The sequence below is a fragment of the Filicampus tigris genome, chromosome 2 (genome assembly GCF_054856515.1).
Source record: "Filicampus tigris isolate MCC_2025a chromosome 2, RoL_Ftig_1.0, whole genome shotgun sequence".
NCBI classification, from domain to species: domain Eukaryota; kingdom Metazoa; phylum Chordata; class Actinopteri; order Syngnathiformes; family Syngnathidae; genus Filicampus; species Filicampus tigris.
This window is the reverse complement of record NC_141218.1, coordinates 26,924,377-26,943,012: the sequence shown is the minus strand read 5'-3', so window position 1 is coordinate 26,943,012 and position 18,636 is coordinate 26,924,377. Positions and strand designations below refer to the sequence as shown.

The 18,636-nt window shown below is 38.7% G+C and overlaps 1 protein-coding gene across 4 annotated transcripts in view; it reads right to left on the bottom strand.

Moving 5' to 3' along the window:
- Positions 1–18,636, bottom strand: part of LOC147151930 (teneurin-3) — a 291,176-nt gene that overhangs the window by 63,544 nt on the left and 208,996 nt on the right. For all 4 annotated transcript variants that reach the window (XM_086022097.1, XM_086022105.1, XM_086022112.1 and 1 more), the window contains 4 exons: positions 12,859–12,978; positions 7,939–8,203; positions 6,128–6,395; positions 4,245–4,388 (listed from right to left, as the gene is read on the bottom strand). In XM_086022097.1, coding sequence (XP_085878223.1) covers positions 4,245–4,388; positions 6,128–6,395; positions 7,939–8,203; positions 12,859–12,978 — 797 coding nt within the window. The remainder of the gene's footprint in view (positions 1–4,244; positions 4,389–6,127; positions 6,396–7,938; positions 8,204–12,858; positions 12,979–18,636) is intronic.

Genomic DNA, 18,636 nt, shown 5'->3' with positions numbered 1-18,636 from the left:
GTCAGGACAAACACCTTTTTATTCGGTGATGGAGCAAGAGAAAGGATGCCACATTCACAAAGGTAACAGAGCAATCCCTTACAGAAGCTGTCTCTGCTTTGCTGGGAAAGCGCAGCTACGTCACCCAAGTGCTCCTGTGTGTCTCATAAATAAATGCCCCCCTTGCTACAACAGACAATGTAGAACCAACAAGCATATTTACAAAATGGTCAATGTAGATTGATAGATAATGCACAGAAATAACCCTTGAATTGTTTGAACAGAATATGTTGAGTTTTGAGAATGTTGACAAAATTAAAATGGCAATATATAAAACAAAATATTTACTGGGCTACATCTGACAGGCCAGTTACATGTACCGGGACAAGAAAAAAAGAGGCCGGGCTTGGAGAACCGTGAACGAGGAACTTACCATACGTGCACTGTAAAAATGTTTGTGAAATTAACATTAATATGCTGTAAAATCATGACATCAAAAATGTATAATATGAATAACAATGAATCGGTGTGTATTTTAAGGCAACGTAAAAAACAGAACAATTATTAATTGTTAGTTTTACAGTTAACATATGTGGAAAGGATCATATGATCCCTGTAGAATTGATATATTCCTGTATTTTAAACATTGAAATGTGTTTTACTTGAACCAATGCAATACAGTTTAAAATATATTGCTTGGTTTAAAGAACTGAAATAAATTGTATACCATTTAACAAATTCATCTATCTCATGCACTGATTTGCATATCATGGCTGACAGCCAATCAGAGTGATTGTCACTGACACCACTTTGCACACTGACGTTGGTGGCTTATTCAATTTATAGCTAAAAAGCACCATGACACAAAAATATATGAATTTGCCACAGTTCTAAACACTACTTTTTAATTTAGATTTGTTCCAACCTCCACCATGAATGTGCTGAGCAAAATTCTGGACACGTATGCATTCTACTTTATGAAAACATGACTGAGGACCACACAACAAACAATGACCTCCCTGCCATGTTTATGCATTGTGGTGTAAAGGCAAAGCCGTTGTCATGTTGTGAAGAAGATTGATTATAATCTTCAAGTGCAGCAGGACAACTCACACGGTGACTCTATTTCCTTAAAATCTTCTGTGCAGTTGGATAACTAGCAGGGGTGTAACGGTACGCTAAATCACGTTTCGGTCCGGTTAGTTTTTTGGGAAACTTCGGTTCTGTATATTTTCGGTACAGAAAAACTGATTTATATTTTATTTTTTATGTTTTTATTTTGAAAAGATGACAAGTAAACTGCACTTTTTTTTGGAAAAAATAAATAAAAGCGAACCATTCGGGTGATATTCGAAGAAATTACACCAGAATAAAAAATACACTAACAATAAAGATCTCTTAATTTTGTAAGTTATTAAGACACTGAAATCTTTAAACACTCAGCAGCAACAGCCTATGACACACCTCAGTATTCAAGTTAAAGACAAGTTGTCATGTACATGTATACACTTTGTGATGAGAAACTCATACATATAATAACAGTTACAATTATTGCTAACTAAATTAAAGCTATTTTTATAATGAAAAAAAATACAGTAATTGTAATTGTATACACTTTTTAGGCATTGAAATCTTTGAATGTTCAACAGCATTTTGTAACGAATTGGGTTATCTGTGTTGTGGTTGGATTTGTGTGTTGCTGAGTTGTGATGTTTCCGAGGTTCATGAATGCATCGTACGGCAAGCGAGTGGAGCAGCGCAGAACGAAGAGCGTGAGCAGTTGTACTTGGATTAATAAAAACGTGATAATTAAACTGCGTACCTGGAAGACGCTAAAATATGATAAATCTCGCTATTTAAGTTTGACGTTTTTTCTCCCTAGTCTAAGAAACATTCACAGTCAGATGATGCCGTGCATGTTAGACGTGCTATCTGCAACATAGCCGGCAATCTCATGTAGCAAAGTCGACACACAACTTTGGGACTGCTCCACGTACCTTTCCCCATCTGCGATTTTAACAGGACAGCCAGAATGTTCCCAAACAGGAGACCGCAGTGTACGCGGGGACCTTCGAGCTCTGGCTCTTTTCTGGCTCTCACTGTTGTGCCGCCACTCCCCTCTCCCGCATGCAACAGTCAATAGCGCCCGTGCGTAAGCTCACGCTAATAAGTGAACTGAACGCAAGTGGACCAAACCGAAGATGCCATACCGAAACGTATTAATACACCCACGTGTACCGTTACATCCCTAATAACTAGTGGTGCGTTTGAAATGCTAGGATGAAATTGTTATCATTTGCCCATATCACTGAGTAGGTTGACATGAACTGTGATTGCCTCGCGACCACGTCACACGCATGCCGGCCGATTAGTGGGCCGGACTCAAATCCACCTTTAGTCTGCCCCTTTTTTAAAACGTGTCAGCTTCCGCCCTCCGCCCCAAAAATGGGCGTCCGGCCGGGCCAGTGGGCTGGACCGTTCCGCCCCCGGGACAGACTTCCCAGATCTGATTACTACTATTACTACTAATAGTTGTACTAGTGGCAGTAGTACTAATACTACTAGTAGTAGTGCTAGTACTCTACTTGTACCAATGTTCTAATAGTGACAGGCTGGCTCTTAAGTAATTGAATTGTATACTATTGCTAGTAGTACTAGTAGCATGCAGTTGTCATTTACAGATTTCCCTCTTTAGTAACATGTAGTGGTGCAGCGAATCACATCAATCCTGGTTCGGATTGGATCATGGATTTTGAGGCACGGATTTTGAGTCACAGATCGAATAGCTTTTCAGATCAGCAAAAAAATAAATAAAAATTACATAGAAATTTGTCTTCATGTATTTTATAAAACACTCTTGGCTGTATAAAAAATAAACACATCAACTCCTAATGTCTAATATGGCTATTTAGGATTTAGGAACGCAATATAAAGCAGGATACATTCTTATTTTATACATGGTACAGTGTATAAAATAAGGTATCCTGCCAGAAAGTTTGAGCTGATTGTTTTCTTTAAATTATTTCATTATGAAATGTTTTATAAAATAAACGAAGACAAAGGTTTTTTTCTATTCAATAATGAAAAAGACCTCCATGTGCAATTTAAGGCACATTGCCTTCCTTTAAACATGAAGAGTGCATTACAAAGTAATCTAGGTCCACAATATTGTAAAAGAAGTAAGAAAAAAGTAAAAAAAGTAATCCAAGGAACAGCTGTTGAACTACCCGCCGGGCACTTGTTGCTAATGCTTAATACTGTTAGCCACTAACGGCGGAGACTTGTGCCGTATCATACAATGACAGCATAATTAACTAGCGGTTTGTTAGCGTCCTAAATTAGCGACTGAATATGATTTCGGGACGCCGTTGTGCTGATGTTGGTGGCAAGTGCTGCAACTGCCAAAAAGGCAAGCCGAAACGTCGAAAACAGAAGTCAAGTTACGCCACCATGCATCAATGACTCAATGTATTATTTGGTAAGCTTAATTTCGAAGTCAGCTTTTGCGGAGGCGGCGTTTTCGTTGAGCATGTTTGCGGTGTCCTTGACATGTCTGAATGATGGTTTGGGGCCACAAGGAAGAAAAAAAAATCCTGTATTATTAATTTCAGGACTCGTTTCACACAAAGTCGCTAAAATGCTCCAATACATGCAATTTACGGAACCTGTGAGGGTTTTCAACTTCCTCTGCTGCTATGACAGTGAATGTGGACTAACCATGGGCCAACTGTGTTGCTTGGATGGATCAAAGATAATCTGTTGGCATTCTATGAGAGCGCACTAATATAAAATTTTTAGTGGAAAATACAGTCGTTCAATTAGTGCGCTGAGTTGTCTTTGAGTGAGAAAAATAGCATAGTAGTACATAGACCAGTACCAGGCATTTTCAGACCCTCTTTTACCATAACGTTTGAAAAAAATTGAAAATACTGTATGTACAAAAGTTCCTGGTATTGAATGGCTGGGCTGTGAAAAGACATATATATATGTCTTTGGGATTGAATGAGTTTTAAAAAGGAGATATACAGCATTGCTCAAACGGCTTGTCATACTACTTCTACAACTACTACTACTAGCCAACAAGTCCGGGCAAAAGAGGACACATGGTCACAGGCTTGACAATTGTACAGTGTATGTCTTGCTTTGTTGATGTTTTTTCAGACTATTATTTCCCCCCTTACTGCATCATAAAACATGCCCATATACTGTAGTACAGATAGCAATTGAGCTAAGATTTAGCATTGCAAATTGCGAGCGTTTCTTACCATTCTGCACATCCAGGATGTGGTGCTTATCCAGCATCCACCCTCCCATGTTGGCGGCGTCCACCTCATAGCCCTGCAGCACCGCCGTCCTCTTCTCCCAGTGGACCACGTCCAGGCATGACTCGTACTCGTAGCCCACCGACACTGAAAGATAAGAGTGGTGGTCAGCAAATTTGTAATTTCCTCCAGGCCGGGATGTTTTACAGTCAGGTCGAAATACTTTACTGTACTTGGAGTCTTTTTTCAGTATCTGTACTTCTGGTGATTAAGTATGGAGTGTGAGTACATATGTATATATATATATATATATATATATATATATATATATATATATATGTATATGTATATATATATATATATATATATATATATATGTATATGTATATATATATATATATATATATATATGTATATGTATATATATATATATATATATATATATATATATATATATATATATATATATATATATATATATATATATATATATATATATATATATATAAATATATATATATATATAAATATATAAAAATAGCAGACGTTACTCACTTACATTACTTTTTATCTTAAAAAATTTGACTTTAAGATTTTTTTTCTGCAAAAATATGAATTAATTTTCTAATGTTTTTTTCCGGCTTGGCACGATGGTCGACTGGTTAGCACGTCCGCCTCACAGTTCAGAAGTTGTGGGTTCGATCCCGGCCCCGGTCCCCTGTGTGGAGTTTGCATGTTCTCCCCGTGCCTGCGTGGGTTTTCTCCGGGTACTCCGATTTCCTCCCACATTCCAAAAACATGCATGGTAAGTTGATTGGACTCGCTAAATTGCCCCTAGGTGATTGTGAGTGCGGATGTTCGTTTGTCTCTGTGTGCCCTGCGATTGGCTGGCAACCAATTCAGGGTGTCCCCCGCCTACTGCCCGAAGACAGCTGGGATAGGCTCCAGCACGCCCCGCGACCCTTGCGAGGATAAGCGGTATCGATAATGGATGGATGGATGTTTTTTCCCAAAGCACTTTTTTCCTGTGTAAACCATACCCCACCCCACCCAAAAAAAATAATATATATTTTCTTTCAGAAGAAATAGTATTACTTTACTTTCCCCTAAAAGAAACCCAATAGCTTGTTCTCTTACAATTACGCCATTTTTGGTTGTGAAGAAATTCTAATTATTTTTTTTTTCTTTCACAATTTGTTTCTCTGAAAACTATGGCATCCCCTGGTCATGGTTTTACCAGAAAATAATACCCCCTTCCACCTCCCCCCAAAAAAGAAAACAAAAAAATATTTGCGTACACTGACTAATCTTTATTATTGCAGAAAGTAACCATTTTTCCTCTTAAATTGTTTTTTTGTTCCTGGAAAAATCCAGTTATTCAATTACAATATTTTTGACTCAAAAAAAGGAAAAAAAACAATGTTTTTTCGTATGAAATTGAAAGCTCAGGTTTTCTGATTCGTCATGGTAATGATTATTCTGCATTGGCCTGGCAGTGGAGGTGGTGGACAGTGGCTCATTTTGATGAAAAACAGACACTTGAGAAACATTTTAAACTGCGGAAAAAAATGCCTAACGTGTCTCCTTTAACTGCTGCTCAACTGAATTAATTCTGAGGACGCATATAATTTATTTTGTGAAGAGCCGCTGAGCAAGTGCCCGCACTTGTCAAGCTGGTGTGATTCAATCATAAAGTCATTTATACGAGTCTTGACTCTAGGGCTCTGTATATATATCTGAACATCGCGCATGTAAAAAGATGAGACAGCGCGTAGCTTGATTCAAGGCTTTGACATCACATACTAAATCTTTTTGGAGCGTGAGAACAAATGCAGTAAAACATAATAATAATAAAAAAAATAGATGAAATCAATCAAAGAACTCACCCACAGCCTCCGCCAAACCGTAGACCTTCTGGCTGTAGGCGTCTGTCTTATCCCAGATGAAGGTGTAGGACAAGTCAGGGAAGGCCGGGAAGGACTTCTGCAGCTGGCGACCCATCACGGCCACCATCAGGTGCACCTTCATCAGGCCGAAGGGCAGCCGGTCTTGGGTCAGAAGAACTTTGAGGATGGGCTTGTAGCCGGACGCCCGTGAGCTCAAGTAGACCAGGTTGAGCTCGCTTCCCGGGATGGCCACTTGCTCGTGGAGGACCTGTGGAGGCAATTGGCAGCGTGTCAACTTCTTATAGTGGATCGAAAAGTCTACACAGTCCTGTTGAATGCTTAAAAATGACACCCTGATGAATCATCTCACAACTTTTTCAAACATTTAATGGGCTGCAAAGAGGCCTGACAGCAACATCGAAGTAGCTGCAGGGATTCCTAGAAAATACAGATTGTACCAGCATTCTCTTTTGCCATCTCAAAATTATTTTTTTTAATTACTAATTATTATTTAAAGTACTGTACATAAATTGAAGTTGTCCCATGACATCCATGCAGTGCGGAATTTTGCGACTTTTCTGTTATTCGAAAAACAACAAAACTGATTTTTGGTGCAAACTGCCACCTAATAATGACTTTTTCTAAAACAACATTCTATATACCGGTGTATATATTGCACTTAAGATATTTTCACTACACAGTGAGAACTATGGGGACTTTTTCATTTTATTCAATGAACCAAAAAACGTTTTCCTAAAAGCATAATTGCCCAACTGATTTTAAATAAAAAAATACCAACGTGCTTTCCAAAAATGGTGCTTTTTCTTCATGTCAGTGTAGATTCTCTGTTAGAAGGTCAAGGTGATTCAAAGAGACTGAATGTAGGCAAGTGAATTCTTCTAATCTGTTGATTTTTTTTCTCTTTTTTCATGTTTTATGAAAATGTAAAAAAATGACCTGGGCAATTATACTATTCAGCTACAGTAACAATATTGTCTTATATGAGACCGCCAATTCCCATTTAATACACAGAGTAAGCCGGAACTAGCAAAAAACGCAATTAATTTGTTGCCAAATGACATGGAAGAATTGCTTTCTTTTTTGAAATGTCATATATGTTCCCAGAGCTGGGCATTTTACTAAAAATTGAGCGGCCATTATTTGTCGTCCGTCTGTGGGCGCGGGTACCCTTCCGCCGTCCGTCATTCGCCTTTTTTTGGGGGAGGAAAAAAAAAAAATACCTGTCTCTTGACCGGTCCGCCTCTAATTTTAAACGGGCGTCCGTCGGCGAGTCCGGCTAAACTTATACATACGCTATGTCTGTAGTGGTAATATTTTCGGCACGACTGCAATAAATGCTGGGGGAAAAAAACTAGGTGTGTTGTAAAAAGAAAGCTTTCTGATTAACAGGGTGGCTGTTTTCACCAGAGCTGGGCATTCCGCCAATGCTGAATCTAGTCTATGAGTTCCCGTATGTATTCCAGACCCGCCTGGTCGGTCCCAGTTAACCAAACTGCGACGAGAACAGATCTTTTGTCACACGCAGGTGCCGCACTACTGACAGTTAGGCAAATAAAAATTAAAAAAACACTTTGTCTACCTTTCTACCTTGTGCCCCACATTGTTTTGATTTCACAGCTGGCTGTTACCGACGAGTGACGGACTGGGACCACATGGGTCGGCCCTGATAGTATAGACGGATAGACGATGCCCGGTTCTGGTATTCACACTTGGACAAGGAGCCACATGCTGCTTCACCAGGACATTATTATCTGACCAAATGTAACAGCAAGCTCTGATAAATTTCTCACCTGTGTCTCGGGTATAACAGGGTTGTCTTCAGGTGACGTCTTGTACAAGGTGGAAAGTGGCGTGGCCAGGACCAGCGGCTCGGGCCGGCTCAGGCCCGTCATGTAGCAGCCGGGGATGTCGTTGTTCTCCTCACGCCGCATCACTACCGTGTCCATCACATGGAAGGCGTTCCAGGGGATCCACACGGTGCGGCGTAGAGTTGGGAACGGTGCTCGTTCGTATGTCAGGGTCAGAGATGCACCGCCGTTGGCCAGCAGGTCAAACCTGGGACAAATTAGTGGACACTTTATTCGGGATGATGATCATTTCAAATCCTGATAATGATCTAGAGGATTTGCGATATGTTAGGATAAACAATGCCCCTGGTACCAGTTTGACCGATCTGTGTGAAATTGGGTGAACATATAGTCGGATACGCGTAAAAGGCTTGATGACCTAGGCTGTAAATTGAACAGGAAGCCCGCCATTTTGTTTTGAGGGAACCATTGTGGGTGAATTCTAGAAAGGCTTGATACATTTCATCAAGGGAATTTGCTCCAACGAGTCCCAATCGCAAGCAGGTATTCTAGACAGATGGGGGATGCTACATTGTGAGGCTTCTTGCCTGTGCCATCTAATGTGGGTGCAGCCTGGTTAAAGTTTACTTAGCACTGCAAGGATTCTGAGAAAATACTACAAGTAAAAAATGTGCCCCTTTTCAGCATTCAATGTGAATTTGCGTGGACATGTCTATGTTAAAAGGACATGAAAAAGTCTTACAGACCTATTGCTAAAATTCAACAGGAATTTGGCCATTTTGGTTTGAAGCAACGGTTTTGGGCGAATATCAGCAGCAAGTCTTGTACTTTGACAAATTCCTCCTTGGGAATTCTCTCCAACGAATCCCAATCGTCAGCAGATTCTCTCGACAGATGGGCAATGCTAAATTGTGAATCTATTTTGCCCATATCAACTAAAGTGAGTGGAGCCTGATGTTATTATTGCGAGGATTCTTGAAAAGTTAGAAAAATAAAAAGCAGCCCGAACACGATTGGCATCAACTGACATGAAATTGTGTGGACATACTGTATCTATCATATGAGCATGCACAAGACCCATGCCTGAATTTCAACAGGTCGGCCATTTTGGTGTGAAGCAACCACCGTGGGGGGATTCCAGCAAGTCCCGTACTTTGAAAAATTCCTTTAAAGTTGATATCAACCCAAACATATTTTTTTCAAGAGTATGTTCCCAGCAGGCCCACGACTTGAAACACGGCATTCTGATTAATATTGCATTTGTGTAATATGAGTTAAGCAGCAAAATCCACAAGTTTTTAGCCAGAGATGGCTAACAACGGGTGGATTAACTCTTATTCCACAAACACAATATTTATCAGAATGCCTTGTTTCAACTAGTGGTCTTACATAGAACATATCTTGAAACAAATATGTTTGGGTGGACTTCAAAGGGGGCAATGCGTAACTGCAAAGTTTTCTTTGTTTTCTTTTTTAAATCAGCCCCCAACACCAGTTTCGCCAATTAACCAAACATTGGGTGTAAATGTCTATCAAAACAGGATCCACGAAAAACTCTCTGAACAGGACTTTAATGATAAACTGACATCAACTGTTGCGAGCGAGCAGGGCTGGTTTGTCTCTCTTTGTAACTGGTTGAAAGAGGAGAGGACTTTCCCAGCCAAAATATATTTTTCACCCTCTACAACCGCCTGATGCTTCGCCTGATGCTTCGCCACTCTTTGATGGATAGAATTGGGGGGGGCTGAGGATTAGCACAACCCTTCAGATATTCCACCCTTTAAGTCGCTTGACAAGGAGCGTGATAAATGCTTGTGGATGATCACACTTGGTCAACCAACGGAGCCGCCCTGACAAAAAGGATGGAGAACAGGGGTGAGAGTGGGGGAGTGTGAGCATGTGTGTGTATTCTTGCAGCTGTGAAGCCCCTCCATCCGACACCCAGCCCTTGCCCCCATTTCCCTCTTGCCCAAAGTGGAAAGCACTGGCGAAAGTGAAGCTGTTTTAGGTCAGCTGCACAGCTTGGCACTTGGCATATGTGTGCGTCTGAAGTCATGCAATGTCACCACACACACACACACGCACACGCGCTCACACAGATGCTTCACCCACCCTCGGGATGTGGTATACATACACACGCACACACACAGTCAAGAGAAGCACTTCAAAGTCCTTCATTTCCAAACCAGTAACTTTTCCTCCGAGTAATGCCGAGCTAATTAAAGCCAGAAAACTCTCTAGACTAAAGACTCCAAATAGTGAAAAAGTGTCATTTTTTTCTTTTCTAACCATCATGCCTGGTCAAACATGAGTAATGAATTGGATTCAGGGAATGATAAGACCATATGAAGGAAGCTCTGAGGGAATACAGTGGTGCAAGTCAGAACATTATTACTTTTTGTTTGGGGTGTGTGCGCAGGGATGTGTGTGAGCGTGTGTGCGGGTGTGTGTGTGTGTGTGTGTAGCGAGTTTGACGTTGGTTTGAATTTAGCAGGCTTGTTCTACATGCTAAAGACACAAGTATTCGGTCAAATTCCGTCCGTACATTGTGGGAAAAATGGAAGAGCTGTTTCCCTGTTAACAGCTTTCAAACTGTCTGGCAAGACTTCCCGCTAGATTTATTCCAAGAAGGTTAGTCATTTCAGATCTTGCTTGGGGCGCATGTAACGGAAGAGGGCCTTCTTCACCAAACGCCTGGAAGCTTACATTTGTCCAAAATGTCTTGTTAAGTTGGATGAATAAGATTCAAGGGCAAATTGATGTTGACCCAATTTTGGGTTGATCAGTGAAATTGGTCTCAGGGGCTAATTTTTTCAAAACTTCCTACAATCTTCATAATGCTAATCACACTTTCATGCTGCACCCACGTTAGGTGGTGTGGACAAAAAAGCTTAGTAATTAGCATCGCACATCTGTCTAGGAAACGTGCTTCTGTGCCTCGTTTTGCCAAATTCATTAGTTGGTGTTTGGGAAAATATAAGCCATGGAATTTGCCTAAAAAGGCTGCTTCAAACAAAAAAGGGCAACTTCATTTTCACTTTTGGGCATGGATCCATGAGAATTTCCATGTCTGCTGTTAATACAGACATGTCCACCCAATTTCACAATGATCGGTGAGTATGGAATCCGTCCAAATCTGCCCCAGCAGAAAGCAGGCATCCTAGACCAGGGATGGGAAACTATCATGCGGCCCCCACCCTCAGTCCCTTTATAAATTAAAAAGAAATACACAACTGACTTTAATTACATGAAAATTATGTTTTTTTTCTACTGCACTGGACCCCTGCATACTTGTAGCACCTGCTGATTTTTTCAATTATTTTTTTTAATTACTTTTATTAATGTATTTATTTTCCCGATTTTGCTGCTTTTTCGGGGTGAGAAGGGACCCATTTTTGGGGTTTGGAAAATAGGTATTGGAGGTATATCAGTGTTTTTAGGAGAATTTTTTATAATAAATAAATGCATTTCAATGGGAGTCAATTTTACATAGCTTTTTGCGATACGTGGGATGCCCCGGTCCCTATTCCCTGCGATTAGTGGGGTTCTACTCTACAATTTTATGTTGTAATACCACCATTCATCACTAGATGGCACTTAGTTGCGCTTACATTGGGTCTTTTATGGCCTTATACTACAACATAGGCTTAAGAATTTTTTTCAGGAGAAACATAATAATATTATTAAATATGAATAATATTAAAATTGTGGGTGAGTTGATTTTTGTGAAAAAATGCACAATATTAGTGACTGCAGTTAATTTTGGTTTGCTATTCAGCATCTTTGAACGTTGTCGTAGAACATCATCAAGTTTTGCAAAAGCTGTATTTAGCAATTTAAAAGAGATGTTGTTCACAAACACTGTCTATCCACAATTGGTCTGTGAAGCAAGTGAAGATTTAAAATATTTTTGGTAGAAAATTGTCAAATTATCATTATCGAGTTTTTTGAAAAAAAAAAAAAAAAAAAAAATTATATATATATATATATATATATATATATATATATATATATATATATATATATATATATATATATATATATATATATATAGTCCTAACCGTATCCTAGACAGATGGTAAATCACAAAGCTTCTTTGCGTGTGTCACTTAATATGGGTGGAGAATGGCAGCAAATTTGATGATCACATTGAGGATTCTTGGAATGCTGCTGCAAAAAAAAAAAAAAAAAAAAACACCCCGGCACCAGTTTTACCAATCAAAACATATCTGGGTGAATGTGCCTATCATAACAGGATGCATGAAAAATTTGCAAGGACCCATAGTCGACATTGAACAGGAAGTTGGGCATCTCATTTGAAGCAGCTATTTTGGGCAAATTCCAGGGCTTGCAATTTGATAAAATCCTACTCGGGAGTGCACTGAAAATTCCCCCCACTGATCCCTAACTGTAAACAGCTATCCAGGATTGTCAAGCTTTTTTGCCTCGGTTGTGGGTGAAGCATGGCGTCTAATAATAATTTCTAGGATTCACTGTGAAAAATGGAGCGCAAATGCCTATCCACTGCTGTTTGCAGCTTGTATTCTATAGGACATGTACCTAATGAAGCGACCAGAAAGCGCACAGGAGGGTGCACTTGCGCTGTCATTATGCGTGCGACAACAACGGCAGAAGGTCAGAGCGTAACGCGATGTGTTTAACGACACTGCGGGTAGATTGATTGTAGCCTCGCCAAAGCAATGCATTTTAAACAGGCCTCTCCAACAACACGGTCTCCGCCGCCGTGACATTTGCATCAGCAATTGTTGGCGGCGTGCTCTCCATTTGTTGTGATTTTTGGGATGCGCGCCAGGACTACTCCACGCAATTCAACCACAGAGTATAAACATAAGCACAAGGGGAAAGGTCGCCGGCGAAGAGCTGCCGGATGATTGCGCTTACATGCCGTCCTGTCTGGTGACAGTGTAGCCATAGTTGGGGTAGTGCTTGAATGACACGTTGACTCCAATCAGCGGCGTTCCGTCTCCGGTGAGGACCTGACCACGGATGACTGACGCCAGGCTGTGTGAGGAAAAAGAGAACACACACACATGCGCGCACACATACAGTAGTTGGTTGAATAGGCAAACAGAGCAGCCATTGTGTCAAGTGACACAACAGAAAGAAATGGACAATTACAAGAAAAACACATATATGTTACAGTGATAAAGTAAAGAATAGCAAGTCAGCTTCAATTAAACAGTGTGTACGTTGGGCATACGATGCGCTTTACATTTAGTTAAAAGGACATTTAAAAGCATTTAAAAACAAAAAGAATAAAGATCTAAGGCTATGTTCACGCTGCAGCTCAAATCCGATTTTTCTGCCCATAGGCGACACGTATCTGATTTTTTTATGCAGTGCAAACAGTACAATTACAATTTTTTCCAAATTGGACCTGAGCCTCTTGGGAGGGGAGACTATTCATCTGTGAATCTGCAAAGTTGTTATGAGTCACAGTGTTATCTTTACATTTGACATTAATTTAATCTCACTTGAAACATGAAGCATAAAGTGGACATTTGTGGTGATAGTAGTAATTCAGCCACATAGACGGTAAATTTACTAGGTGCGGCAATGACCTAATGTCATCTTTAGTCGTCTCCATGAAATTGAGGAGATCCAGGAGCATTGCCTCATATACCCCAAATATTTCTCCCTCCTCCCGCCTCTCTACTCTTGTGATACGAGATGACAAAATGAGCCCCTACATGCGGGATCGTATTTACTTCCGTTGTGCTTTGTCCGCGTGGGTGTCACATTACGGACACGATGCATTGACATTACAAGTTGCATTTATTTTTGTAATGTGAAAAAGTACATAAACAGATCCGATTTAACAAAAAATCCAAATAGGGCATTACGTCTTGCAGTGTGAACGTAGCCTAAAAACAACGCACAGAAATAAATGATAGCTAACTAAAATTACAAAGAGAACATACAGTGCAAAAAATATATTTTGGTCAATTTTAAAAATGCTTTAAACGACCAATCATAGGCATGGGGAAAAAAAACCCATAGTTGTTAACATAAATTTAAAAGCGTTTTGGTTGACTTAAATGTAACTTCCGTAATATAATGCAAGGCTCGAAATAAGCGTGTGAGCCTGTCTTTGGGTCAAACTGAAGCATATTACAGCGACGTACGTATGAAATGTTGCTGGTGAATGTGGAATGTGTTGTGCAATTTACATTAGTCATCGCAGCTACTAGCTGCCTTCTGCATCAATGCACGAGCCGCTAATCACACAGTATGTACAGTAAGTATGTCAGCTGGCCCAGCGCAGGGCCGCAACTTGTCATATGGGGCCCAAGGTATACATAACCGACACAATCAGGTACAATTACTGTATCTGACATCTTAACTTAGCCTATTAATATTTACCACCAAATATCTTTAATATTGTTTCTCATCATCTAAAAGTGTTAATATGGGAAAAAAAAAAAAATCCATTTCTTGAGCAAGATGAAGTCCTTACGAATGTAGGTGTCTTTTGACACTGTTTGGGCATTGAAGGACTGGCAGAAAAAAAATAATATAGTTTACTATTTCAACTGTTTGCTCTCTTCATTTTAGGGCATTTCACACTTCCAAAACTTCTACTACTGCAAAGAATATTTGTCATTTTCCTAGTTAGCTCATAAACGCAGAGCCATGAACCAACTGTATTATGTTGATAAAATGCTAGCTGTTTCTAGTTTACTTATATAGTAATGATACACATATTTTTTTGCATAATAATAGTTACTATTTAATGCCTTATGTTTTTGATACAAGAAATGTGAAAATGAAGTTTACATTAGTTTGAAATTGGCCCACTGAAAATGTTTCTAGACAATAAAATACAGTTTGCTGCTATGCACAAAGTGAATTTAGGAAATAAAAACTGTTAATCAGATAAGAAAGGAAACTATGTCTTTGTTGTTGAAGTGAAATGGATTAAGAACATAGTTTATTCAAATACATTATTATTTGATAGAATTTTCAGTAGGATACATGAATGCTGTAATATTTGACAGTTGCAGACCTACATTCCACATCCCCATTATGTTGTTTTATATTTTTGTTTAATAAAACCCTTGTCCCTGGGATTAACTTGCCAAACTTTTCTACTGAAAAATGTCATCGAATATTACAACTTGGAAATGATGACTTTTTCTCTTACAATTCATACATTTTTCGTAGAGTACTCCGCATATTCACGGTTCACTATTCACAAATTCACCTATTTATGACTTTTCTGTGGAATCTATTCCCGACTACTGTATTTGCCCTTTTGTGCTTGTTCTGTAATGCCCCAAGATGTCTCAAGATGCCACCAACGCCCTGGCTAACAGCAAAGTAGTGATGAGTGTCAAAGAAGAATGTCGAAATGATGAAGTCTGGACTGAGAGACAAGTGTTGAATGTTGGTGTGGAGCTTAGTTTTGCCTGGGTTGTTTGTTGAATAGTTGGAAGTTCACTGTTTTGGCATCACAGGTGGCATAGTCGGCAATTATGAACATTTTTCTTGTGACAAAAATGACACGTTTTCGCTATTTGCAGCAGCGCTCAGTCCTTTTGTTATGACTATTCGTGTGGGATTACTGCAACACAAATGTTTTCTCTGAAAAAAAAAAACATGTTATACTACAAATGAATAAAGTTGTAACATTTTCTCCTAATGTTATGAATTTGTTTTTTTAAAATATAGTACTTTTTCACATGATATCTGAACTATAACTATATTCTGACCAAATTTATTCTTATAAAATGTTCACAAATAAGCATTACGACAGTTTTCCTTTTTATGCAACTTCTGTAAACTCATTTTTACAGGATAGGATTTTAAAATTATTGTATAAAATGATTCTTTTTTGTACTTATTGTAACTCACTCTGAAATTGTGACTTTTCTCTTACAGTATTACAACTTACAATATAATGTTACAATTATTTCTTAGTATTTTGACTTTGATTTTACTTAAATATTTCTTCGTCACATTTCAACTTTTTCCTCATAGTATTAAGAATTTACTCTTTATATTTAGAATGTTTTTTTTTAAATCAGACTGATTTGAAGCATTTTGACTTTATTCTATAAAATTATGCAATCCTATAAAATTATGCAATTCTCACATAGCACGATGATACTATTACCTTATTCTCATACATTTACTGCTATCTTTTGCTGTTTTTTCACAATATTACAACTTTAATCCTGTGCTATTGTTTTTTATTTAGTAATTGTGGTTATCCTGGTATAACATGTCATATTATAAAAAAATGCTTTTTTTTCCAAGTAAAGATCTAGCAATGTAGGCTCATTTGGTGTGTAAAAGGATGTGGGTTGTTTTTCTTTTTCTTTTTTCTTTTTAGCAGGTTGTCTAACAAGAAGCAGCATGACTCACTAACTGGCTGATTTGCCCCTCAGGCAAACTGATTTGCTTTGGCTCTACACTGTACTACGCCTTCACCGGCCTGAAAATGATTTTTTTTTAAATATTCAGGCACTTTGCTGCATAAACTTGATAGACACATGAATAAAAATCTATCAAAGACAAGGGCGGTGCCTTCAGGTGAACTTCCGCATGACTTAACCTTGCTGCTGTATTTTTTTTTTTTTAAGTCATGTTTCCGCTGTGTTTAATTTATTCGCCTCCTCTCAAGCGTGGAGAGGAATCGGAAACAGGCTCCCTCTTGCATTCATCAGGGGGCTGAGAAGAAGGGGGGAAAGACATGTTATCTCCAGGTCATTATGTAGCGGTGGCAGGCTTGATCAACAGCAGCGTAACGCGTGCATCCTTTATTTGGCCAAGCTCAGGCAATGGGGCCACTTAAGAGCGCGGCGCTGCTTCTTTCCAAGCATCTCTATTTGTCTTTAGGACGCAAGACAAATGCTACAAGTGCAAATAAAGCCGGCGACAGCTGCTGATGCGCTAAAATGAATGCATTGTTAGCTGCTCATATGTTTCATTGTCAACCACAGATGCTTGAAATTCAAGGAAAGGAAGATATTTCTCTTTTTCTCTTTTCATTTCATTTGATCTTTCTATTGCATGTATTAATTGTTATTTAGTTTTAATTTTAGTTTTATCTCATTTATTTTATTATTTAAATGTTGTATTGTTTTCTTTTATTGTATATTTCATGTATTTATTGCAATATTTTTAAGAAAACTTCTCTCAAAAGTAAATATTTCAACATGTCAATGCAATCAGAACGACAAGTCTTTGCGTCGTTGTGAACGGATAGCACAGTCATATTTATTAGTCATGTTGTCAAAGTAACAGCGTACTCTGGAGACATGTTCTGATGTAAACTGACGCTTAAGTTTTGATGACAAATTCCGTCTTCTGAATTGAAAGATAACCTTTATGTATGTGGAAGATTGATTGCAAGGGACTGGGCAAGATTCACATTTCACTTTTGCTGTTTGCATTGTAATTTGTGGGCAAACCACCTCATAGGAAAATACAGCACTGCATAGTACCAAGCAAAACAAACCCAACAAATACAAAAAAGGTAGAAACAACACCGTGCAACTGTGCAACACTGTAGAAATTACAGTGTAATCTTCCTACTTCCTTTGGGCCACAAATACCTATCCACATCACACCAATTATCTTGACTTGCTATGAGCTATTTCAGAGACTGATCGAGCATTGGTGCTTCACATATTTCCCTTGATTATATAAAATCAAGATTCCTCTGGAAAAAAAAAAAGTCGAATGGAAATGTATAGCTTTATGCTTGACATATTATGACACCGTGTTTAACCATTTTGCATGTAAAGACTTATATGATGAATTATATGAACTTAACCCAATCCAATACATTTAACACAATACTAATACAACACAACACAATATTAATGAACATGACATACACATTTGAAAATGTAGGAATCAGCGAAGAATTGCACATAATTATTTGCATAGATATGCCAAAGCATTTGCAACTTTAGCAAAGAAACGAGAAATGGCTTTTTTTGATGTGCACATGTGACACGATGTGAAAATTGAACAAAGAGTTCTGAGAAATTCGGTTCTGGTCTGAGAAATGTACCAAAGCAACTGAGAAAAACGGTAATATGTTAATTAATATTGTTATGTTATATGAGCTCACTTGAGTACAGAAATATTAACATTTCACTCGCTATAGCATAATTCTCAAAGCTTTTAAGCATGTTCACTCCCTGGCTTTAATGTTTAGCTTCAAGCAAACTGATTTAAAATGGTGGCAAACTGTGTAATATTGTTTTAGTAGCGTGTTATATGAGTGTCATGGCATAATCTGCGCGTGAATGTGCAGCAGTTTGGCCATTTTTGATCGTTAACTATGGCAGTAGGTGATGCCTGCATAATTTGCGGTGCACATTTATAAATGATTATACAGTATAATGTCTATGAGAGATTGAAGTATCTAAATCTAAAAGAAAATGATGAGAAAATTCGACTTGTGTGAGACTTTATTTACATTGGATACCTTCTTGAAAGATACAATGAACACGCATTGAGTAAGTAGTTTTTTTGTAAATTGCTAATTGGGCTTATGGCCTCGAGACCTGATACATGCAATACTTTCGTCTTCTTCCAGAAGAAACGATGGATGGATGGATGGATGGATGGATGGATGGATGGATGGATGGATGGATGGATGGATGGATGGATGGATGGATGGATGGATGGATGGATGGATGG